This window comes from Carassius auratus, chromosome 2 (assembly GCF_003368295.1).
Source record: "Carassius auratus strain Wakin chromosome 2, ASM336829v1, whole genome shotgun sequence".
NCBI lineage: Eukaryota > Metazoa > Chordata > Actinopteri > Cypriniformes > Cyprinidae > Carassius > Carassius auratus.
This window is the reverse complement of record NC_039244.1, coordinates 494,326-520,520: the sequence shown is the minus strand read 5'-3', so window position 1 is coordinate 520,520 and position 26,195 is coordinate 494,326. Positions and strand designations below refer to the sequence as shown.

The following is a 26,195-nucleotide window of genomic DNA, read 5'->3' as shown; positions in this document are numbered from 1 at the left end:
AGAAGATGGGATATTTCCTGATATCCAAATAGAGTTAAAAGTTCCCAGAAGCTTCTTCAGAAAGAGGTGAGGTAAGTTCTTTATAAACTGATAATGAACTTTATCTGGTCCAACCGCTGTATCATGGGATTTCCTAATGGCTCGTTGTAGCTCTTCCATGGAAAAATTCTGATTGTATGGCTCCAAATTATTTGAAATAAAATTTATTTTCTCTTTCTCTTGTTGAATTTGGAATGTTCTAAAAGCAGGAGAACAGTTCTCAAAAGATGAATTCTTTTCAAAAGTTCTTGCTAGAATATTTGCAATATCTTGTTTTGAAGTCAAGAGTAAACCATGTTGCTTGATGTGTTGTATTTGCGAACCAATGGTTTCACCCTTCATTTTCCGTATCAAGTTCCAGATTTTGGTTGAAGGAGTATTAGGTGATATACTGGCAACAAAATTTCTCCAGCTTTCCTTCTTAACTTCATTGATAGTTCTTCTTGCTTTTGCTCTAGCAATTTTGAGTTTAATAAGATTTTCAGTTGATGGACGTTTGTAGAAATATCTTTCAGCTTTTTTCCTTTCTTTAATAACTTCTTTACATTTATCATCAAACCATGGGAGTTGTTTAGATTTTTTGTTTAATGATGTTTTTGGGACTGTATCATTTGCAATAGACATTAGTGTATCTGTAAAATTTTCCAAGGCATCTGGCCTGTTCTCCACAAAATGTGTAAATCTCTCATAACATAGAGCTTGAAATTGATACCAGTTAGCTTTTTTGATTTTCCATCTTTGTGTTTTTTCTTCTTCTTCTTTTCCTTTAAAAGTAATGATTATTGGAAAATGGTCACTTCCACAAAAGTCATCCAATACTTTCCATGATAAATCTAAAAAAACTTCTGGTTGACATATTGTTAGATCAATTGCAGAATAAGTTCCATGCCCTGGATGTAAATAAGTATTTGACCCATTATTTAAAAGACATAAGGTGTTATTATTTATAAAGTCTTCAATCTTCTTTCCTTTTGTATTGCAATGATCACTGCCCCACAGCAAATTATGACTATTAAAATCTCCCATGAGTATAAAAGGAGATGGAAGTTGATTTACCAGATCATCCAAGTCTGTGCGCATCAAGTTTAAGTCTGGAGGAATATAAATGGAGCATATAGTAATGGTTTTATGCAAAGTTAATCGTACTGCTGTCACTTGTAGTCTGCTATTAATACTGATAGGACTATGAATTACATTGTTTCTTACTAGTATTGCCGTACCACCAGAAGCTCGCTTGTCATTGGGACCAAAGGTGGCAAATACTGTAAAATTTTTAAAAGAAAAGTTATAATCAGTTGAGAGTTGTATCTCCTGAAGACATATTGCAAGGGGGTCAACAGTTGTAGTTAAACGCTGTAATTCTGTGAAGTTCGCTCTGATCCCACGACAATTCCATTGAATGATAGACTCTTTCATTACCTATTAGGAAGAATAGGAACATTTGTCCTAACTTTTCCTTTTGGAGATGGGCTTCTACTATGATGCTCACTCTCTTTCATTTCCACATCTTTTATTTGTCTTGTCTTTGATGTTTCTTCTTGAGATACTTTGGACTGAGAGTTTGATTTCCTGTTGCTTTTACTTGTCCTCTGATTTTCTGTTTCTGAAATTTGGCTGAGGTTCGTGTCATTTGAGGGGACTTCGTTTTGTTTTTCTGTAGTTTTTGCCCTTGAGGGAGTATTACTTAGGTTAACTGTTTGAGGTTTATCTTTGCACATCCAAGTGATGTCTGTCTGGCAATCTACTGATCTCACAGATTTTCTTGCAGCAGAAGCAAATGTTTTATTCAGAGTAAAAATAGGTGTTATAGTCACTTGTTTCTTTGCTTCAATGTAACTGATCCTTTTTGTACATCTGATTTTTTGTATTTCCTTTTCTTTGATCCACATGGGACATTGTTTTGATGCAGCTGAATGATCACCTGTGCAGTTACAACATTTAGTTGGTTTCTCACAACTACCCTTGTCATGGCCTTCTTCTCCACAGTTACAACAGATGTGCTTGTTTTTACAACTATTAAATCCGTGTCCATATTTTTGACAATTGAAACACCTCAAAGGATTGGGTATATATAGGTCTACCGGAACACTTAGATACCCAATCTGAATTCTTTCTGGTAGGAGTGGTTTATTAAAAATGATGATGTATGTATTGGTTTTAATCATTCTTTCTTCTCTTTTGATTATAATTCGTTTCACATTTGTTACTCCTTGAGTTTTAAGCTCATTTGTTATTTCTTCTTCATCTACATCATCCAGTTCTCTAGTACGAATTATTCCTTTACTATAGTTCAAAGTTGGGTGAGGGTATGTCTTTATCTGAACTCCTGCCAGCATATTAGCATGTAACAGGTTTTCAGCATTTGCCTTTTTACAGCATTCAACAAGAATTTGTCCCGAACGTAATTTTTTCACTTCTTTAACAGTTCCTGCTATTCCTGCAATACCCTTTTGTATGGCAAAAGGGGAGAGCTTGATAATTGGGATATCTGAAGAAATAGATTCAATAGTAATAAACTTTGGCCAATCATCATTACTCGACAGAGAAAAGCCTCTGTTTGGTGCACTGTTATCCGTATCTGGTTCCAAGAAACGTTTTTTTGAGTTGTGTTTTGTAGCCATATTTAAATGTTTAAATTTCATCATCTTTACTCCCCACCCACCTCGGAGCCCCAAAAAAAGGGGATGCACAGCGCCGCGGATCTCCAGCAGATTATGCATCAGGGATATAAAAATGGTATACTCAAGCAAAGTAAGCTACCATTTGCTCAAATCACTTGATTGACCCTAAGCCAACGCCTTCTGGGGATATACATAACGAAAAGTCTTTCCCAGGGCATGCCTTGACCAGCCGATTGATTGGATCGAGCCATTCCAACCTCCCGTCTAGGTGAAGTAGGAGCCAAAGTACCGTGTTGAAATAATGGAAACCTCAGTAAACCACATTTCTCAGGGACCAGGATCTCTTCCTCCACCAACACGGGTCGCAACTCACGGCAAACGAGTTGTCCCATTTGGGATATTTAGGATCTGTTTACTTACAACTTCTTTCAGCGTGATAATAGAAAAGATCCACACAAGAATATAATTATAATTAAAAATAACTGTAACCCTAGTAAGGGGGGCTAAAGGGTTGTTCTCTCTTGCCCAAGGAGAAGACCCTAGCACTACGGAGGGAAGGAGCGTGCCACTGTTCCTTTCACGGGCTACCAAAAAAAATGGGTCCCGTGCCGTACCCGGGAGAGATGGTTCAAGTCAGTGCTCAATAAATGATGATAAGTTTAGAAATGTTGTGCATCCACTTACTATTAGTGTGACATTTAAGCATGCAAATGAAGGGGAAAACTTCAAGATATCGGCCCTAAAAATCAGCAGCACATATGGGCAATCGGCTGACCCTGACCTCTAAACATCGGCATTGGCAATAGAAAAACCCATATCGGTCGATCTCTAGTTCAAAATGATGAGAAGAAGATAGAAGTTCTATTTATATATAGTACCTTTCCATAGCTCAAGGTCACTTTAACATAGTGCTATACGAGACAGAGATCATTTGTACATAGTACAGACACAGAAGGCCACATATAGCCATATTACCCAAAATACATATTAAAAAGATATGTTTTTAGCAGAGTCTTGAAGGTTGACAAAAAAGATATATTACGAAGTGTAAGGGGTAGTGAATTTTATAATTTAAGAATATTAACACTAAATTACCTACCACCTACAATGGACAGCCAAAAACGATGAATTGACAAAAGACAATAGGTCAGACAGATCTGTTTAAGAGATCATTTAATGCTTTGAAGGTTAGAAGCAATATCTTAAAGTGGATACATGATGCCAGAGGTAGCCAGTGAAGATCATGCAGTAGATGAGTAATGAGAACAGAACGCCTGGTGGAGCGGAGATCTCTTGCTGCAGAGGTTTGAACATACTGTAACCTTGCAATACGTTTTTAGGCAGACAACGAAATAGAGAATCCAGATAGGAAGAGATTAATGCATGAATTAAGATTTCAGTATCAGCTAGAGTTGGAGAAGATCGAAGATGTGCAATATTACGAAGATAGAAAAAAATAAGTTTTAACAACAGAAGAAATGTGAGAGGCAAAAGATAGAGATGAGACAAATTACACACCAAGATTACGGATGAAGAAGGCTTAACATGAACCCCATTAATTTCTCAGGACAGAATCCTTCTGACTGATGTAACCAATTATTAGTATTTCCCTTTCGTTATTATTTAGTTTAAGTGAGTCAGGCAATGATGGCCTATCAAAGCTGGTGGTTAGGTAAATTTGAATGTAATCAGCATTCAGAAACTGAAGTCCATGCATGCATATGATGTCACCATTCAATGCATTTATGACTTCAAGGTTAGATTATTGTAATGCTTTATTGGGTGGTTGTTCTGCACGCTTAGTAAACAAACTACAGCTAGTCCAAAATGCAGCAGCAAGAGTTCTTACTAGAACCAGGAAGTATGACCATATTAGCCCGGTCCTGTCCACACTGCACTGGCTCCCTATCAAACATCGTATAGATTTTAAAATATTGCTTATTACTTATAAAGCCCTGAATGGTTTAGCACCTCAGTATTTGAATGAGCTCCTTTTACATTATACTCCTCTACGTCCGCTACGTTCTCAAAACTCAGGCAATTTGATAATACCTAGAATATCAAAATCAACTGCGGGCGGCAGATCCTTTTCCTATTTGGCTCCTAAACTCTGGAATAACCTACCTAACATTGTTCGGGAGGCAGACACACTCTTGCAGTTTAAATCTAGATTAAAGACCAACTCTTTAACCTGGCATACACATAACATACTAATATGCTTTTAATATCCAAATCCGTTAAAGGATTTTTAGGCTGCATTGATTAGGTAAACCGGAACCGGGAACACTTCCCATAACACCCGATGTACTTATTACATCATTAGAAGAATGGCATCTACGCTAATATTAGTCTGTTTCTCTCTTGTTCCGAGGTCACCGTAGCCACCAGATCCAGTCTGTGTCCAGATCAGAGGGTCACTGCAGTCACCCGGATCCAGTACGTATCCAGACCAGATGGTGGATCAGCACCTAGAAAGGACCTCTACATCCCTGAAAGACAGCGGAGACCAGGACAACTAGAGCCCAGATACAGATCCCCTGTAAAGACCTTGTCTCAGAGGAGCACCAGGACAAGACCACAGGAAACAGATGATTCTTCTGCACAATCTGACTTTGCTGCAGCCTGGAATTGAACTACTGGTTTCGTCTGGTCAGAGGAGAACTGACCCCCAACTGAGCTTGGTTTCTCCCAAGGTTTTTTTCTCCATTCTGTCACCGATGGAGTTTCGGTTCCTTGCCGCTGTCTCCTCTGGCTTGCTTAGTTGGGGTCACTTCATCTACAGCGATATCATTGACTTGATTGCAAATAAAAACAGACACTATTTAAATGAACAGAGATGACATCACTGAATTCAATGATGAACTGCCTTTAACTATCATTCTGCATTATTGAGACACTGTTTTCCAAATGAATGTTGTTCAGTGCTTTGACGCAATGTATTTTGTTTAAAGCGCTTTATAAATAAAGGTGACTTGACTTGACTGGGAGATAAGCCAGGAAAGAGCTAAACCAGTGATGCATTACTCTTGAAGCTTTTATGGAAACTGATATTCCATGTTTAGATCAAGAATGTCAGATAAGGTAGATTAAGGATAGATTAATTGACACCATTTACCACAGGATATGACCCAGATGGACTACATTATCTATGGGTGTCATATTTCATTCTTTATCAGATATGATTTCTATGGTCTCATGTACCACTTTTACAGAACACATTTTCATATTAAACATTACTGTGTGTAAGATTACTTTTATGTAATTGCTTTTGTGGTTTTAATGAGTTAATAGCTACTCATTACTGCTCATTGATTTCACATATTTGCACACATATATAAATAAGATAAGTGGAATTATAGTATCCTACTCAACACAATGAGGACATGGAGTCAGAAGAAGAAGGTGAAAGGCAAGGATTACATGGTGGTCAGAGGAATATAAGGGGACAAGCAGCCCTTTAAGGAGGTATGTGGATGATCACTGACGAGTCCTCAGACCTAGACACCAGCAGGAACAGCAAAGAGCGTCAAATAAAAATCAGAGCTATAGTTGTAGACTATATCAGAAATCATGACACACTGTAAAAAATATTACATGCTATCTGCTTAAGAAAATTATGGTAACAACATTACACATATTATATTTGAGTAGATTTTAAGGTTGTTGTTTTTTTGTGAAATTTACCCAAATAAATTAAGTAAAAATTCCTAAATTATTTAGTCTATGGCACAATAAATTTAATATAATTAGGCAAATGTGCTCATTTATTTGAAGTTTATTCTCAAAAGTCGGTGATTTTAAAAGAGATCTGTTTGTATTTTGTTATTTTATACATTTACAAGACTGTATACAGCCAATCAGCTCAAATAGGAAAATACTTGAGAAATACTGGAAAGTACTGCTCATTAATGCCTTAGAAGAGTAGTATCCATAACTACAAGCTCTACTCTTCTGCACAGTAACGATTGCACTGTGCAATGGAAACTTCGATGTTACAGAAACTCTTAAAAATGTCAAATGTAACTGAACATTAAACATTAATAGATGCCTCCCTTCACTCAAAAACAAAGTAGCATTTAATTTCAAAATTTACTCTCCATATCAAGCCATATGCAAAGCATGCTGGGAACTAACAATCACCTCTAAAATAAAACTGCTAAATTTAGCTAATTCACTTAAATTAAATAGGCAGCCTTCTTTCCTTAATTATTTTAGTTTAATCAGTTCCCCAGTTCAAGCACCAAAACTGCTTAAGTCTCCTAAAACAAAATGAGGAAAACGCATCTCTTAGTTTTATTAGTAAAAAGTCCTTATTATTTTCTATACAACACTGAATCACAATTTCTTTAACGAAATCCACACATTATTTTTAATTATCACTTTAATTTTTTTGATGAAAATTACAAGATCCATGATTCATTTTTTACAGTGCATGACAATGAGTGCAGCAGCTACAATGTTTCAGCCAAATCTCAGAAGATCATCTCAATCATCAGAACTTTCTGCAATGAGAACCGGCAGGTCTTCAGAATCCACTAAAGTTTAAGCTAACCCTTTTGCCAAGACATGTTCCTGGATCAACATCTTTTGATGATCCTTGATCAATATTATTGTCCAAAAATAGACTTAATCCAATCCCTACTGCTAAACCTAACCTTACCCATAATTTATTCCTAAAATCAGAGGGAAAGGATAGCTGATTAACAAGGGTGTAGAAGAACCTAACCCTGATTATAAGACTAAAACAGATATTTCCTTTTCTGTCCAGAAATTATATTCATCAATCTTGGACAATGACAATGTTTTTGGAAGCCATAAGTGTGCCAATTACTGCACAGGTGCTGAAAAGACATCAGGTGTCTTCAAACAACTATACCATGTGCATTTTGAAAGACATACAGATAGAGTGAAGCAACCGAAGACAGTTTTTGGCAAATATTTTACATTATTGTAATTTGTAATCGTCTTTGTCTTTTTAGAGGGTGATGGACCTGGATGCTGATGAAAATGATCACAAATTCATATTTTTGGATATTTTTTTAACCTGGCCAAGACAAGGAGGAGAGGTCAGAATTTAATTGACCAACGGGCAACCATTCAAGTATCTGGACAATGTGGAACCAATATCACCATGTGTGCAGCTATATCAGAAGATGGAGTGTCATATAATGCAGCTCACCTCATAGCCTTCCTTGATGAGCTAAATCAGGTCTGTAGAACTGATGGTGTGACCTACATAATAGTTTGGGATGATCTTTAGTTTCATCATGCTCAAATGATCCAAGTATGGTTTCAGGCCCATCCACAATTCCTCACCCTGTATTTATCTCCATACTCCCCTTTCCTTAATCCCACTGAGGAGTTTTTCTCCACATGGAGGTGAAAGGTCTATGTAAGGCAACTCATAAACAAGTCACTCTGCTCCAGGCCATGGATGATGCATGCAATGACATCTTTATTTGACTCTCTAACTCTAGCACTCTTTATTCTAATTCTATTCTAAAAAAAAAAAAAAAAAAAGTCCCCTTTTTTAACTTGTAATCTATTGATTTGCTAATTGTTTTCTAAAGAAAAACTAATACTAAATTATTTTTGTATTTCATCCGTTTTCTTTTCATTTCACCTAACAATAGATCTATTCTTTCTCTATTCTATCAGTTTTCCTTTTATGTTTTTTTTTTAAACCTTGCTTCATTAGACTTGTTCTAGCACTTGTATATCATTGCTGTTTTGATTGCTTCTATTATCCTTATTTGTAAGTTGCTTTAGATAAAAGCATCTGCTAAATCTAAATGCATAGTACAGTGTGGACTGCCTCAGTCTACAGTACTTTATTTTGTGTTTTTTTTTTATCAGATTTTTTTCTATTGGAAAATCTATGTTGTGATTTTTATTTCATCACATGAACCAATGTTTCTCCAAATGCAAGGCTTCTTTAAAGATATGAAGGCAATATGCATAGTTTGAACATTAGAGAGCCTGTTACAAATAATGATAATTTTAAAGGCCCCGATATACTTCAAACGAAATCGAAGAACGAACTGATATGACATCAATTTGAACAAAATCAGGCCAAAACAAAGTTCGTTTTGAGTTTGTTTCAGCAGTTTGAAATGGCTCACCAATCGAACTTTCTGGGGGAGTTCGTTTCCGTTCCTAAACGCCTTTGAGTTTCTATTGGTCCGTGATGGTTACGCAATCGGTGTGTGTTCTGAAACTCCACATTCTTTGAAGTCCTTTTTTTTGGTTCCTATTCTAATTCAGCGTAGGTCAGACAAGAGAGAACAATATCTCTGGCCTAGTCTTTAGCAACATGAATACACTGGAGTGTCGGATATAGCCGAGCTAGCACAAATATATCTGCAAGTGTACGATCAGTCATCAGAGAAAGCATTTAATTCCTAGAATGAAATCACAATGAAGCCAGAGTTATGCAAAAAGAAACCCAGAGAAACACCCAAGACAAGTTTTCCAAAGCCATAAAAAGAATGAAAGGAAACAGCAAAGATATAAGGCAGCAAGTACCAAGTACATGTGTTTCATTTAAATGTTACACCATACTGCTGCTGTTGTTCTTTCAATGAGCCAATTTAAAGGGTATACAATAAATGCCAAACGAACATACAATAATAAACCTTTGTTTTTATCAAAAATAAATCATGGCACCACATAAAATATAAAAGGGTGTAACAATTTATCCAGTTTAATAAAATAAATGAACACTAATAAAATAAAAGAACAAACTGACTCCAATATTTTTTATCCACATCATGCTAAAGTTTTCAGACTAGGAGACATTCACACTTCCCATAGAGGACTGATTATGGTTCTTATGTATTGCAAACATGATACTTGACTCTGAACTGCTGCTAAACATTATTCTTTTGTCTATAATATTCTGATAGTTGGTGTCCGTCTCACACCTAGATTGCCTACACTTCATTTCATCGTAGTTGTGTTTAGGGGACATGCACAAGTGTCTGGTTTACATTAATCTACACCCCGCCTCCAGCAGCGCAGGGGTGTCTCAATGTTCGGAAACAGTATACCGTCACTCAGCCTTTTCAAAATAATTTTTGCCCCCAAACACAGAACAAAAACTAACTTTGTTTGAAGTATACCAGGGCCTTAAGTTTTGTGTCTAGAGTTTTGAAAAATGACATGAAGGTTCTGTTATCAGTGCAAAAATGATTGTAAAAAAAAAAACCTGTAATATATTTGCATTTGTGTGTGTGTGTGTGTGTGTGTGTGTGTGTGTGTTACCTGTAATGTAACTAGTAGATCCGCATTCATTTATCTCTCCATCCACAACAAAATCTCTGAAAAATCAGAACAAGAATCCATAAATCATGCGTTCATTCACACACAAACACATTACTGAATGGCTTTTGCTGAATGCTTCAGCATGAATGAATTAACTGTTCACTGGAATGACATCATATATATATACTGACATTAACTGTCTTTTATTTCACTTCAAATCAGTCCACATCACAATAACACAAAGTAGGGCTGGATGATTAATCGTGATTGTCCTGCACATTTACTCATTAAAGCCAGTTCTGTGATTAGCAGTAAATCTCCATCACCTGCTTCAGGTGGAGCAGCATTCACTTCACAGAGCCCTAGTTCTCTAACAAGCTATGAAAAATCGCATTCATAATCACAGACGATATAATTGTAAGATTATCAAATGGACTAAATCGTTGGCGATAATGACAGCTGTGAACTACAGCTCTGTGTAATAAATGCTGCTTCATCTGAGAGCACGTGAAAATACCACATTTAATAATGTTTGAACTCCAAACTCACTTCATAACGTCAGTTGAATGTTTGAATTAAATCCTTGTGAGATGATGTGGATTCTAAGATTAATTAAGGCACACTCAATTTTTCATTATATTCTAAGCAGAGATAATGGCTATGTTGATTAGCATTTCATTATAGCTATACTTTATAATTATAATAAGAACTCAGATAGTAGTCATAGCCCTGTGTTTATTAATCACTTTGAATCAATGAAAGCAGTTAAATCTGTTTATTCATAGACAGTAAAAGAAATGCACACAGCGACCCCATTGGATTCAACGGAGAAAAATGAAGTCGATTAGAAGCACGCACTTGCTGGGGGTCAGGCGTACTGCGCAGACTCAAACTGAGCTCGATGACGTAGGTGTCACATGAGCAAGCTGTAAATCTTATAATCTTCTAATCGCTGTGCCAAGAGAAATCTGAATCACCCACCGAATCTTCCAGAGAAGCCAATGGCGGCTTCCAGGGCTGCTTCAAAAAAATATGAAACACTGCCCCCCTGGGTTTATTCAAGGGGCAAGGAACTCGACCGGAAGTTGAAGTCGGGTGGGGGCTGCCATCTTTTAGCAGAACTTCACTTGCGTTAGCATTCCCATTGACTCCCATTCATTTTGGCGTCACTTTGACAGCGAATAACTTTACATCTGAGGCGTTTAAAGACTCTGTTTGTCCATTATTTATTTCTTAAGAAACACGAAAATGTATAAAAGGCTCCATTACCTTGTATCTATGTTTTTGTAAAAAATAGGCTAACGATTGCGTCATAACCACTCGTCTCTCTGTCGCATTACCGTACAGACAGGAGGAGAAGCTCGCGGGCAATTAACTTAATATGGCGTACTGGCGTTACATTTTAAAATACTATACAAAATAATTAATCAGAATACTTACTCCTGCTCACTCACGACAAAGAACTCCCCGCTCAAGCTCGCCGTCTCTGCAAGATTAACGATGGCAGTTTGCACGCACAGCTACTAGAAGATTTACATCTGGCAGACAGGTTGCTGACGTCATCAAGCTTCGTTTGAGTCTGCGCGTCAGAAACGGAAGTGCTAAAAAACGCTAAAACTGGGCTTCATTTGTCTCAATTGAGTTCCAATGGGGTCGCTGTGTCCATTTCTTTTACTGTCTATGGGTTTATTCAACTGCAGTGTGAGGCATTTCCTGGATTCCTTCTTCGGGGCATATTTGTATGTTCAGCGCGAGAGCGCCCTCTGGCCTTCAGATGGAGATTTACCGCGGATCACAGAACTGCGCTTCACTGAAAGAGACACGTGACAATCGCAGCTTCTGCCTAATCACGATTTATTGCCTTTGTGATTTAATTTCGATTGATTGTGCAGCCCTTACACAAAGATTAATAAACTGTAATTAAAGAGCAAAGACACACCACATTTGGACATTAAATTAAACACTAGACGGCATTCATCTAAAATCTGAGCTAATCCCGTAAAATAAAGACAAATAAAAACAATTTTAAACTGAATTAGTACAATAAGGCAATAGTAAGTCTTTTTATTTTATTTATATAGCTTTATATTTTAAAATTCACTTTCAAAACCAAAATGAGCATGGCATATAACTGACCCCATTAATATAACATATTCCACAACATGCAGAGGATGAGCATCACATCAGCTGAGCGTGATATTTCATGTCAATAAATAATCCACTGTTAAATCATGAATCCAATAAATCCAAAAAGCATGACAAATACGCACACAATTGAATCAGGTGCTTTAATTAGGAGACATGTGAGTAAATGTGAGCCTCACATTCGACGCACTGACCGTCTCACACACACACACACACACACACACACCCTTCAGCACAAATATACGAGACGCTCTTTGTTCTCACATTTCTCTTATTAAAAACACCTGCGTAATCTCACAAGTGTCTCCTAACAGACAGATCTCAGTCTCAAACTGTGCTCAGATCAGCTGCCAAGGAAACAAAGCCTGCGATCACAAGATCTCAGTCTGAATTTCTCCTCTGCTTTATATCATACTGAGACACAAATACTGTCAGGATCATCTGAGGCGAAGACATGCAGCTGTTAAAGCAGAGGATGACAGACAGATGCTGTGTGATTCTGCTTATGAGATGAAGATGGAGGACAGTGATCATCTGATGAACGGGTGTAGCTTGACTGATCAGCTGATCGTGTTTCATATAAATACAGCGCATGCAGGTATGCACTGCTCTCATCTAAACCCTCGAGAGAAACGGGAATATCAGTCGTGATCATATGAACACAAGACTGGTGCAGCTGTGAAGTGAAGGCCCGTGTGTGTGACGTGATGAGCGGATTCATGTGAATGGAAGCCCTGATCGATGGCGGAGATCCTCACCGCTCGGCCGCAGCCCTCGCGCTCTCCGCCCCGCTCCGGTTCATCATCAAACACCGGGACGCTCCATCGAGCAGCGCGTCGTTATTCCTCACAGACAAAGGATCCTGAAGGAGTCCGGTCTGCTCCGGCTCGGTTGTGCTACATCCACGGGCTCGTGTGAAGCTGCTTCTGGACTCATTCAGGCTACATCTGACCTACATCAGCAGAAGCACATCAGAGCATCGGCTGTAACGCGCATGCGTCTCTCCGCGCGCATCAACGTGACGCGCTCACTGCTTCAATTAATCTCGTTTACATTTACTAACCGTGAGATAACCCAGTGAGTAGATCTAGAAGCATTTATATGAAATCTACATTTGTTAATAAGTGCTAATTTAATTAATCAAATAACGATATATATATGTGCGTCTGCTAAATGATTAAATGTAAATATATAAACTACACACATCGCTAAATGCGTCTTGAAATAATGTGTGTATAATGACAGCTTTAACTCGTTTTAGGAAGAAAGATGATGCTACATTTGAATCTCTTTGATTTTTTTATTTCTACTTCTTTAATACAGTTCTGCATCCTATTTGGCTGCAAAAAGTGCAAAAAGGCATAAAAAAATTAGGGTTAGGTCTATTAGCATGAATCAGTGGTTCCTCAGTACCTGAACCTAAAACACTTTCACCACAATCACAATATTTTCTCATTCATTTTTCAGACCATTTGAATATTTTGGAAAACCAGGTTAAAGCATTAATATCTAATCGATAAACACTTATGTTGGAAGAGAGTAATTGTTAAACTTCATGATCCATAAGATGCTCCAATCTGAGCCAATCCACAGTTTCGGAGTTAAAGCCTCACTTTTGTTCAAGTCACCTTTATTTCTTTAGTGCTTCATGGGTTGTGTCCGTGTTAAACAAGAAAAATAATGTATCGATGAAAGCGGACAAACAGTGATGTGTTTTTGGTTAGAGTCAGATCATCATTGATTCAGTGATAATAGCTTCGTCCTGCTCAGTTCAGTTCTCTTCAAGCATGTCTGTTCAAGATTGGTGTGCGTGTACACATACTGATTCAAATAAAAGGCCCTTTTTATGAAATGTATGTTTTATTGTTTCAATCATGTAGAATGATGAATGAGAGTCAGAAAGCTGTGCATTTTGCATTACACCTGATTTATAAACTCAATCCCTTAAGAAAATTAACTATTTTTTTCTACAAATACAACCAAAACACCACAGTAGCCACACACTAACCATAGTTCAACAATATTTATTGTATAACTGTGGATGTAAAAATGGTAATCAATATGCCAAAAAAAAAAGGTTACTACACTTTTACTATGATACAACCATGTCTATTTTTCATAAGGGATGAGCTCAGTCATCAGGAAGGACAGACACACTAAATAAGGGTCTATTAGAGACCCGGCGTCTCCTCGTACAGACACACTGTCATCTGAGTCTGACCTCTGCTCTACTCTCATCATGTTATAAAGAAGTATTAAGGTCTTCAGACTGACTAGAAACATCCAAAGGTAAGTTGAGCTGAGGTCTGGTCCCCCTGCTCTATACGTTCTTGCCGAACACGACCCGGGGCCCGGTGCGAGGTGCTCTGGGCTCGGTCCCATCAGAGATGATCCAGATGGCCGGGGTGTATCTGTTACCCTCCATCACCACCCGGATCTCCTCAGCTCGGGCCATCTCCTCCAGCTCCGGGCTGGTCTCAGGACACCAGTCGGCCATGAATTTGTCTTTGGCCTCGCACAGATTGAGCTGCACCTCCTCTGGCTGCTGACCGAACAGAGAGTCTGCAGGAGACCAGGAGAAGATGCTCTTAATGACCGGCGATGGAGTTAACATCAGTCACGTATCAGATCAGATCACATCTATGAAGATTTATTAAGTGGGGTGTAAACTGGATATTTTCCAAAGTTATGTGACATAATCAATACATTTATTGATAGAGCTGCACGATTAATCTCGATTAAACACTTATGCAATTTTATTTCTAAATGACATCCAGAGACGGCCCTAGCATTTTGTGGGCCTTAATCAGATAAAAAAAAATATATATATATATAATCACTGATGGCTATGTTAGCGATCAAATGAGAGCAAATCACCTTGAAAGTAATTGGCGCTTCAAATAACGTTTGTGTCGATTGCGTTGTTTCTCCACTAGGCGGCGACAAGGGACTTAAAAAATATTTGTCCCTCATTCATTAATTCCAGAGATTCCAGACACCGACTCATCCAGTAATGAAACAAGCGAAGTATTTACAAGGAACTAAATGAACAATTCGTTCAAATAAAAGAAATAATAATAATATTAATTGATTCAAATAAATTAAACATTTTGAAATAGCAGCAATAACAAAATATTTTTTGTCACTGCCTCCAGTACATGACGTTATTTTGTTTAATTCAGAATCGTGGTAGAATCGTGATCTTTGAGAAAAAAACAAATAACTAAATCCCGATTCTCAGTTTATCTAACCCTATATGCTCCGGGTGTGTGTGTGTGTGTGTGTGTGTTCACTGCTCCGCGCGCGCGCGCGTGTGTGTGTGTGTGTGTGTGTGTGTATTTGGATGTGTTAAATGCAGAGTATCTATTCCGAGTATGGGTCACCATACAGAACTTGGCAAATGTCACAACTTTCACTTTCAGTTAAACTAGTATTTGAGGAGTGTAGCCGTCATTGATCATGTTTAAGCGTCTCATCTCACCTGCCAGGTCGTGGATCAGGTCTTTGATGAGGTGGCCGATGATGGCGTAGAGCGTCAACACTATGATGATGGAGGCGAGGATGATGTAGAAGACGTGAATGGGCAGATGGATGGCGTCTCGAGCAGGTGGGATGTAATTCTTGAAGAACACCTCCTCCTCACCAGATGGGGGCAGCAGAGGGGGCACACTCCCCGTCATCACACTCTTATCCAGAACACTTCCTCACAGTTAACACCAATACAAGAGCAACTGACCCTAACCTGACCCTGCTGCTGAACGATCAATGACCTGTTCACAGCACACCGTGTTCATTTATTACAGACATTTTCTTCATGTCCTGTAAATGCTATTCTCAAGCACACATTAAACATGTCGTTAGGTCGTGCAAGTGTGGATCAGAAGCTCAATACATACGTCCAGATGAGAGTTTGTTCACAGGCCGTGATGAAGGTCAGATGTTATGCGTCTGGAGAAATCACAGAGTTATACGTCCATGTCCTTCCCTTCCTCTGGATCTCCAGCAGTGAATGAAGAATAAAGCAGGAGACGCTGATGCACACATGTGAGCCGCTGTGATTGGCTGAGACGCTCAAGGTCACAGGCTTTATCAGATATTATCCAGCTTTCAGACGGCTTACAGTTATAGTTAATCATAACTGAGAGAACACACTGTGCTTAGCTTTATTAATAAAAGATAAAACCTCGTTAACGATGTTCTGGCATGTGTAAAACTAATGCAACAATTTATTTCTCTCTGAACAGCAGATCATTTAAAGCAGTACAAGATAAAAATAATGAATCTAGGTCAGTGTTAGTTTAGCATGACGTATTTCATTGTTTTGATTTTGGGCTCATGACAGGCCTCATGTGTTTCATGTGGTGTTTTAGAGCTGAACATCTCACATGTTTCTGTGCTTATTGACCCAGACAGGCATTAGAATAATCTAGAAGCTCATGAAGATGAATCAGACACAACAAGCTGTTGGTTCCTAATGAGGAGAGGCTTTAATTCTGTATCTCACTTGCATCCTTTATGCCTTCTGTTATATGTATATATACAGGGCCAGAATTAATTTTCATGGCATCACAGAAGCAGCAGTTACAATGATGACATCACAACGATCACATGACCACGTCCTCTTTCCTGCTATCTATGCTTCGCTGTTCTACAGCAGCTAAAAGAGCATCTGGTGTGTTAAAAACACGTTAAAAACGAAGTGACAGACTCGAGCCAGAATAGTGAGAGCTGGCACAGACTGTGTGTAGACTCATAGTGAAGTGATGTAATGAAGGTGTTCGGTGATGATGAATCCCGGCAGCACACCGGCTCGCTCTTCCTCCATCTGAACCCTCTCCTCTTCATCGCCGCGCTCAGCATCACCAGCTTCAGTTTTAGGGCCAAAGACCCAATCTGAGGAGAGACGACAAAAACACTCAGTTCTTATATTAGGAGACACTGTCTTATTCAAGCTTTCAGCGTCTGTGTTCACTGGGAGTCAAAGTCTTGCTCTACCAGGAATATATAGATAAGCTAAATAACAACCATTTAAAATATCAAACCATTTCTTTGTCGCCACACTCATCTAAATGCATGAGTGATTAGATGATTCTGTTCTATTAAACGCACAGGAAATGTAAACTTGGATCTTCTGTGCAGTATTTGTGCAGCAATGAAAGCCCTTCCTCTCACTTTATAGATGTGATCTTACACACGTAAAGAGCAGTGTGTTTCCTTCTTGAGCAGCAGTGAACGTTCGTAGCTTTTGTAATAGTTGCATTTGAGTCCCTTAATCCTCTTCATTGTGAAAAGAAGGATCTCAAAATCAGTGTTGTGAAGAGCTCAAACGTGCAGAAGATGCTGGAAGAGGATATTCCTGGAGAACAGCAGACGTTCTGACTGATCACAACACACAGAGACTCATGAACAACATCACAAACAGATAACATCCACATCAGTTCAGTTATCAGTGCACCTTTGTGTCAATGTCTGTGACGTGAAAGAGCTTCTTCAGGACAGGACTATGTAAAAACAATGGTTTATTTTTACATGGCAGAACCGTCCATCTACACGAGCCACTCTGAGCACAGACTGACAGTCCAAAACACATCTGAACCCAATCAAACAGGATCACAACAAAACAAAGGCTCACATGAGAAAGCAGCAGAATCACGGCACTGGGGATGAAGGAACAACACGCCACCGAACACGGCTCATCTGGTACCTGCCAGGTCATGGATCAGGTCATGGATCAGGTGACCCACTATCGCATACGTGGCCAGCACCACCAGCACGAGTCCCACGGTGATGTACAGCACATGTGGAGGAACAGAGACGGCGTCACGCGCAGGAGGCCTGTACTCCACCAGCTGAGACACGTCTGATCCGTGAGACGTCAGCACACGCCGAGACCAGAGCCTGTCTTCTGCAGAACCAGACCACGAGGTCTCCATGATCACTCACACTCACTTCTCTGCACTTAACCAACAAATCTGCTGTTCAGAAGATGAGAACGAGAGAAAGAGACATAAAGGACAGCGCACGTAATAACAGCTCACTGTATAAAGTAATAAAGAAGGTAAAGAAGATTGTAAAGTTTTCTAATCACAAACAATATCTGCCTGGATTACAGGGAAATGATTGAGTCGCAGAGAACGAGAAGATTAAACTGTTTTAATCAAATCCTGAATCCAGCAGACAGAACATTCCCAAGATTATGAGAACAACCTCCAGAGATTCCCATATAATCCACCGAAGGAGAGAAAAACAGAGAGGAAGAATGATTCATTCCAGATGAACGAGTGAAATCAGACCTGAAGCACCTCTTCACCTGACAGACTCGACGTATTGTCAGTTTCACACACCGACAGATTTATAAAAACCTGGAACTCTAACACAGTTCTTACCTTGACACTTAATTTCTAAAACTAAACTCCTCATGCTCCCGAGCCGTGCCGCTCTGTCTACTCCGAGCACACTTCATCTGGGTTTTCTGAATTTAACCTCATCAGCTCATATAAGAGAAACGTCCACTCCACGATTGTGATGGAGGTGTTGAACACGATGATCAAGATCAGGAGCCAGTGCAACATGCTGGTGTTCTGTCATGCAGCGGTGTTGTGTCTCTCAGAGACGCCTGTACTGCTATTATCCACTGATCGCATTTGAAAACGCTGTCATATGCATCTCCAAAACTAATCCAACTGTTTATCTAATAAGCCTTCAGCTCAGATCCCATACTGCCCTGCTTACAAGCCCCCCCCCGGACCCCAGATCTGCTCCTTCATGTGTGTCTCATCACAGTCTCCTCTGAATCACACACAACCGTCTCAGAACAGAACGCTTCATCAGTCATTTCATTTCTTCTCACAGGTGAAATAAAACTCTTTTTAAGAAACAGCGCCATTTGTGTATCCATTTCCAACATTATTTGACTCTTTTAATTTAAGATCGAAAGAAATTCATTCGATCACCAGACAAGTAGCAGGTCTCCATGAATAATATAAAAATGCTTTATATAAAGGTCGAACTGTGATAATGTCCTCAAATATCTCCCAAATATTATAAATATAACCGCTGCACAAAATATGTTTCTAAGAGAAGTGTTAAACATATTTTATAATGAAGCACTCAAGGATTAATAATGAAAGATAAGAGTTTGAGAAAAGCCTATGAAGAAGCCATATTTGTTGACTATAGTGAAATGACTGAAATAAGTCACTATTTCCTAAAAATCAAACAAACAATAAATATTCTATTCATACGTTAATGATTATTACTGTGAGGGAAAGATGTAATACATTGAACAGTTTTTCTCTTACCTGTACATGAACAAGTGCTCCACAATCTCAAGCGGTGCTTTTGTTACAGAACAAACAGGACAAAAGAAAAAAAGAAGGCTGACAGGAAACTTAACAATGTAAGAGAAAGCGTTCTGTAGCTGCAGAAGAGACTCTATAAAGATCTACATGACTCTACGCCGGAGACACTTCCTCTGTCTCTGCCTCTTTGAAGAAGACCTCCGACATCAAGAAGGTCCAGAAGATGATGCTCATGGAAATGTTGACGACGACCATGAAGATCAGGAGCGGATGCAACATGCTGCCGGCCGGAGGATAACCTTCCTCTGAACAGGAGCGTGTGAGCGAGCGTCAGTCTTCATCAAATCTCTCTCTCTCTGTGTGTGTGTTTCTCTCTCTCCCTCTCTTTCTCTCTCTCCCTCTCTCTCTTTCTCCCTCTCTCTCTCTGTGTGTATGTGTCTCTATCTCTCTCTCCAGAGACGCAGATAATCCTTCTTCCTAACAGACAGAGTTTCCACATTCAGCCACACACCATCACTAAAGTACAGGTCCTGTCTCTTTAAAACCTTTGAATGACCCTTGACCCTAATACATCCATATTCCCTGATTTTATCTCAAGACGACAGGAGGAATAATCCTCATCTTAATCTTGCGCCAGATTTCATCAGTTATTCTTCATCTAAACCTCACAGAGACAGATGGCATGTTATGAGGAGCACTGTTAGAGATTGTTCAGCAAGAAATTATCATTCTGTCATCGTTTATGGAGCTCAAACCTGTGTGACACAAGGAAGATGATTATATTTAGAAGAATGATGGAAAACTAGACAGCAGTGCAGCCCGTTGACTTTTATTGTATGAACAAAAACAAGACGTGTTACTGTACAAACATAACAGAATATGATCATAATGTTACACATATTCTTGAATGTAAGTATATGATTATAGCATATAAAGCACTTATACTGTATAATGATGTGCTGTTCACAGTCTTCATGGATCTTCAGGATCTCTTCACTGTGTTTGAATCAGCTGATGATTTTCACTGCAGGAATAAAGTCAGTTCTGCTCAGTTTCACACAGATCAGCTAGCTCCATCCTCCACTAACTCCGTCATCTGTCACATCTCTGTCTGATGCTCTCATTTCAGCTCTGATGAAAGAGAGAGAGACTGGACTCCAGGACTGACACACTACTGACGGACTTCATCAACACGACACACACGACTGGGATGTTCTGCATCTAACATTCAGACGTTTCTAAGAGTGAGTGAAGCGAACAGACGAGCTTCTGTGTTTGTGCACGAGTCACGCTCATCAGGTCAGCGTCCGCTGCTGCGTCTCCTGCTGCAGGAAGTACTGACAGAACAGAGCTCGGACTTCCTCTCCATCGCGGTCGTCTGCGGCGGGCGACACCTCGTCTGCGGGCTGTGGACTCTCCTCGGTCCTCACGGCCTCCTCCCAGCGCTCGATGAACTCGTCTCCGTGCACCTCGCACACGTTGTGCAGCACGCAGCAGGCCAGGATCATGGTGGGCACCACGTCCATGCGGCAGTCGTTCCTCTTCAGCAGACACTGCCAGCGCGCTCGGAGCCGCAGGAAGGCCTCGTCCACCACGCCCCGCGCCCGCTCCAGCTTACGGTTGAAGGCCCTCTGACCGGCGGAGAGCTCGCTGGACTCGGGGAAGCTCTTCAGCAGCCAGCTCTTCAGCGGGTATCCGGCGTCTCCCAGCATCAGGAAGCCCAGCGGCCGGCCCATGAAGTCCAGCGGTGGCTCGTGCAGCAGGAAGCCGTCGCAGCCGCGTGCCCACAGCGTGGAGTTCTGCAGGATGGCCGAGTGCTCGGTGCTGCCCGGGAACCCAGCGCACACATCCCAGAACTGCCCCAGACCGTTCACCGCGCCCTGCGTGACCACCGACAGCCAGCCGCGGCTGTTCCAGTAGTTGTCGGTGTTGCTGGACGGTGCGATGATGGGCACGTGGAGGCTGCCGACCGCTCCCACGCAGTGAGGGAAGCCCCAGCGGGTGGAGAAGAGTCTGGCAGCGTCCTCCAGCTCCTGCTCGCTCGGGGGTCGCAGGTACAGCGGTCGCAGCAGCAGCACAATGGCGTGACACACGTCTCTCACACACTTGCAGACGGTGGAGCGTCCCACGCCGAACAGAGCGCTGATGGTGCGGTACTCCACGTTAGAGGCCAGACGCCACAGAGCCACGGCCACACGCTTCTCCAGCGGCAGCGCCGGACGCAGACGAGTGTCCTGACGGCTCAGACGCGGCTTCAGCTTCCCACACAGCAGGAAGAACGTCTCTTTAGTCATGCGGAACTTCTCCAGCCAATCAGAGGGCTGGAACTCCCGCATGACCACACGCTCCCACCAATCGGTGCTCTCGATGCTGCTCCAGACCCGTGTGGGGCGCGCCGGCGGACCGCTGACCGGACGAGACGTCTGAGCGATCATCATCTGCGAGAGGAAGAATGTCTCATGTTTATACGATATGAAAAATGTAAAGTTGATGGATCTTTTGCAGGCATGGGTTAGGGTGAGGTGATTGAGCATGATTTTGTTCAAAATAAATTATTAATCAATATTTTTAAAAACAATCTGAAGCTTGTAGGTGTCAGAAATAAATGGAATACAGACACTTTTGTTTTCTTAACTTGTTTTAATTCACTATTTTAAACTGAAGACCCATTCACTGCAAACACTAGATTGTTTTAGTCACGCTCACCATGATCATCCTCTTATGCCTCTGGTGAAAATACTGTCTGTGCGCGACGCGCCGCTGAACCTCGCGTCTGCGCTGCGCGTCTGCGCTGGTGACGTCACGCCGCCGCTTCAACAGCACGTAACTGAGCGTAAACATCAACGAGCGCAGCGTCTCGTCGTTTGCCATGTTTCCGCCTTTGTTTTCGGATCGGAGCTCCAAAAGCCGCTACAGAAGAGCGATCTGTTCCTCGACGAGCCGCGATCGGTTCAGTTACTCCGCACAAATGAGATTATTTCATCATTATTAGTCCTGGCTCTGCAGACGCATTCCTCCTCACGCTTCTGCTGTGGCTGCTTCTCTGCTCGTGTGACGTCACGCCGCAGCGCCGCCTGCTGGCCTGAGTGACGTCATCACAATCATGTTTCACTGCGGCACTTCTCCAATAGTATCCAGACAAACATTTCCATTAATCTAATTATCTTAAATAAGTTGTATATTAATTGTTGTAAACAAACAATTGTATTATTGTTAATTCAAATCAGTTTCTTTAATAATTATCGTCTGAGATCAAAGTTTTTGTTAATAGTTGTATCATTAATATACAGAGTATATAATGGTCACTTCCTCCATCTTTTAATTACACTCTCATCAGGACCGCTCAAGACTTTATGGGGCCCTAAGCAGAATTTATTTTGAGGGTCCTTCGGTTTCGCCAATACAGCTAATTATTGTCAGATTATTTGATTATTAGAAGAGGTCAGGGATTAATTGCACTTTAACATTCACAGTCTTACAGGACTAACTCGCATTCTTAATAAATATAGATAAATAAACCTGCAGACAAGGCATTTACAGAACAGAATTTTATTTTAACAACACACATTATTAAACACACATCCAAAACAACAACTCTTGATCTATAACTAGCTATAATGCATATAATGATTCTGGAGTATAATAGCAAAGACCCTATAAGCTACGGTAAACATGTTAAGTTGTTATCAGCACCCAATTTATGAAACAGAAACTTATTGTTATTAATAAATATAAGTTATTTTTACAAAGAAGACAAAAGATAGTAAAATCTTCAAATATATTAAGTTGCAAGCGCAGCCGCTGTGGGTTATGTGCGGTGTTTGGGTCGTGATCTCTATCATGATCTATCATCTCTATCTATCTCTAGTCAGGAGCGCTTCTCTCCACAGGAATACACAGCTCTGATCTCATTCTGTCACGGACCAGGACTACGAGACACGGCTTTTATGACAGATCAACAAACAGAATCATAACTCAGACAGTCCATAGTTAGCTGAATTCGACTTAATGTGTTCAAAATCAGAGATCACCCTCAAAGTATGATTTAGATGCTTGACAAGGCAAGTAAAAATGACACTGACATTACAGGAACATCCAAGAAATCAGTCACATGAGCTTCCCATTTACTGTGGTGCTGTTTGAAAACAGGAAGTGATGGAGGACAGAACAGGAAGTAGGATGTTAGGAGACTGTCATGACTGCCAAATAACTGTGTGTGTCATTGGGGATTGTTTTATCTCACTGCTGTGCTTTTCTGGTTTTACATATTATTATTATTAGGGTTTTAAGTGCATAGTGCTATAACCATTTTGTAATTTTAAGGATTTTTATTATTATTATTCTACTGTAAATCTGATCGTGCAGACCAAACTGTAAGACCCAGAGACTTGAACCTTGGCCGGTTGGTGGAGCACACTATGGGGAGAGACTGGCCAGTAGGCGGCGCTACAGCGATTGAACACGCAACAGCACTCATAACTCCAGTACACCTGTCATAGACTCAAGTGTCTTATATCACTGGAACCCTTGGCTCAAACTCAGATATCGAATGAATACGAATGAAAATTAACATTTCTCTGCAATTTAGAATTTTGTCCAAAACCTACTTTTGCAAACCAGTCAAAGGTTTTTCGCTCGATCAAAACCAAACCAGTTTGAAAATATTATCTTATATTCTAAATATTAAATATTCTAAAACTCAAAAATTAGTCAATTCATGCATTATATGATTCTTATCAAGAGTGCAAAATATAATGGAGATTGGGTAAAAATTGGCACTAAACTAGTAATTACTAATATAATAGATACACTATATTCAGGGGCGGATCTACCAGGGTGGCATAGGGCATAGAGCCAATGCCACCCTAAAAGAAAGCCTTGCCACCCCTGCTGACACCCCAGTTGGCAGCAACGAATTAAGGGTTATGGCCAATTTGAAAATTTACTAGCGTGAATCTTTCGTGATTCGCGATCCCGCTCCGAACTCCCGAACTGATTCAAATGATTCGCGATCCCACTCCGAACTCCCGAACTGACTCAAATGATTCGTGATCCCGCTACGAACTCCCGAACTGATTCAAATGATTCGCGATCCCCATAACTGATTCAAATGATTCGCGATCCAGCTCCGAACTCCCAAACTGACATTATTCGCGATCCCCATAACTGACTCAAATGATTCGCGATCCAGCTCCGAACTCCCAAACTGACATTATTCGCGATCCCCATAACTGACTCAAATGATTCGCGATCCAGCTCCGAACTCCCAAACTGACATTATTCGCGATCCCCAAACTGACTCAAATGATTCGCGGTCCCGCTACGAACTCCCGAACTGATTCAAATGATTCGCGATCCCCAAACTGACTCAAATGATTCGCGATCCCACTCCGAACTCCCAAACTGACTCAAATGATTCGTGATCCCGCTACGAACTCCCGAACTGATTCAAATGATTCGCGATCCCCATAACTGATTCAAATGATTCGCGATCCAGCTCCGAACTCCCAAACTGACATTATTCGCGATCCCCATAACTGACTCAAATGATTCGCGATCCAGCTCCGAACTCCCAAACTGACATTATTCGCGATCCCCAAACTGACTCAAATGATTCGCGGTCCCGCTACGAACTCCCGAACTGATTCAAATGATTCGCGATCCCCAAACTGACTCAAATGATTCGCGATCCCACTCCGAACTCCCAAACTGACTCAAATGATTCGCGATCCCCAAACTGACTCAAATGATTCGCGATCCCCAAACTGACTCAAATGATTCGCGAACCCGCTTTGAACTCCCAAACTGACTCAAATGATTCCTGATCACCATAACTGACTTAAATGATTCGCGATCCCGCTACGAACTCCCGAACTGATTCAAATGATTTGCGATCCCCAAACTCTAATCATTTACAAATTATTAATATACTGTTATATTTTTGTTGTTGTTGTTGTTGTTGCTATAAAAACAGACTTAAGCCATCAATAGCCTTTAAAATGTCTTAAAATGCATTATATAAAAAAATAATGAGGCAATAATGATTGGTTAATAATAACACTGTTAAAATACATAATGTAGGCAAATACAAAATAAACTATTTATGTACATGTTATTACAAATGCCATGTGATTGCTGTTATACTTACAGGACAATCAAATGCTTGTTTAAGCTACTGACCAAAATTTCATTAAAATATTCACTTAATATTTCATTTTTGGACAACTTTTTTGCTATAGATGACACAGGCTTTATAATTTCTTCAACAAAAAACGTGCATATCACAACCCTTACAAAAATAAACCATGGTTTTATCATAGTAAAACTGCTTCATTTCATTTTGCATGATTTCTGAATGCTTGAGACTATAAAATAAATGAGAGTCATAATAAAGTTATAGCCACAGGTAAATGTGGAGAGCTACAATTGTGATTTGTAAATAATACAATTTATTCATTTAGTTTTTTTATTTTATTGCTCACACACACACACACACACACACACACACACACACACACTGAAGCACGCGTGGTGTTTTCAGCTCTTCACTAAATTGATGCATGATGTAGGCTACACATGTGTACGTCAGTGCGCTATGAGAGGATTTCACCATTCCATTTGATAAAACTATTTGTGCCTATAATGTTTATTTATTAATTATTATTGTCAGCTAATAAAAGCTATGCTTCAGGACCATATTCATATAACATCTAAGGCTAAATCTAGCTCTTGACTGGTTGAGTTAGATGATGATTAACACTAAACTTTAGAAAATCAGTTGAGTCTCCCCAGCTGGAAATGGCTGTTAAAATCTTGTGTTTCTTAT

The 26,195-nt window shown here is 40.1% G+C and overlaps 2 protein-coding genes across 3 annotated transcripts in view; both read right to left on the bottom strand.

Moving 5' to 3' along the window:
• Window positions 1-13,068, bottom strand: part of LOC113111450 (myomegalin-like) — a 33,029-nt gene extending 19,961 nt beyond the window's left edge. The window contains exons 1-2 of the mRNA XM_026276207.1: window positions 12,827-13,068; window positions 9,924-9,979 (exon numbers count right to left, since the gene is read on the bottom strand). Coding sequence (XP_026131992.1) covers window positions 9,924-9,979; window positions 12,827-12,873 — 103 coding nt within the window. The 5' untranslated portion in view covers window positions 12,874-13,068. The remainder of the gene's footprint in view (window positions 1-9,923; window positions 9,980-12,826) is intronic.
• Window positions 13,069-19,815: 6,747 nt separating this feature from the next.
• On the bottom strand, window positions 19,816-22,434 carry LOC113111440 (protein ANTAGONIST OF LIKE HETEROCHROMATIN PROTEIN 1-like). 2 transcript variants are annotated; one of them, XR_003293321.1, is made up of 3 exons: window positions 22,076-22,434; window positions 20,315-21,807; window positions 19,816-20,124 (listed from the first exon to the last, which is right to left on the bottom strand). XR_003293321.1 is itself a non-coding variant. In XM_026276167.1 (2 exons), exons 1-2 carry the CDS (start codon window positions 22,238-22,240, stop codon window positions 20,665-20,667), a joined length of 1,308 nt encoding a protein of 435 aa, XP_026131952.1. In that variant the 5' UTR covers window positions 22,241-22,434; the 3' UTR covers window positions 20,183-20,664. The 2 variants fall into 2 exon arrangements, 1 of the variants encoding a protein (XP_026131952.1); XM_026276167.1 differs by lacking the exon at window positions 19,816-20,124 and having other exon boundaries at window positions 20,183-21,807.
• Window positions 22,435-26,195: the final 3,761 nt, after the last annotated feature.

Excerpts from the sequence above, each read along its gene's own strand:
- LOC113111440 (XM_026276167.1), bottom strand. The coding sequence starts at position 22,240 with ATGGCAAACGACGAGACGCTGCGCTCGTTGATGTTTACGCTCAGTTAC. Across the intron at positions 21,808-22,075 it reads GGCATAAGAGGATGATCATG|ATGATGATCGCTCAGACGTC; the intron begins GTGAGCGTGACT and ends TTCCTCTCGCAG.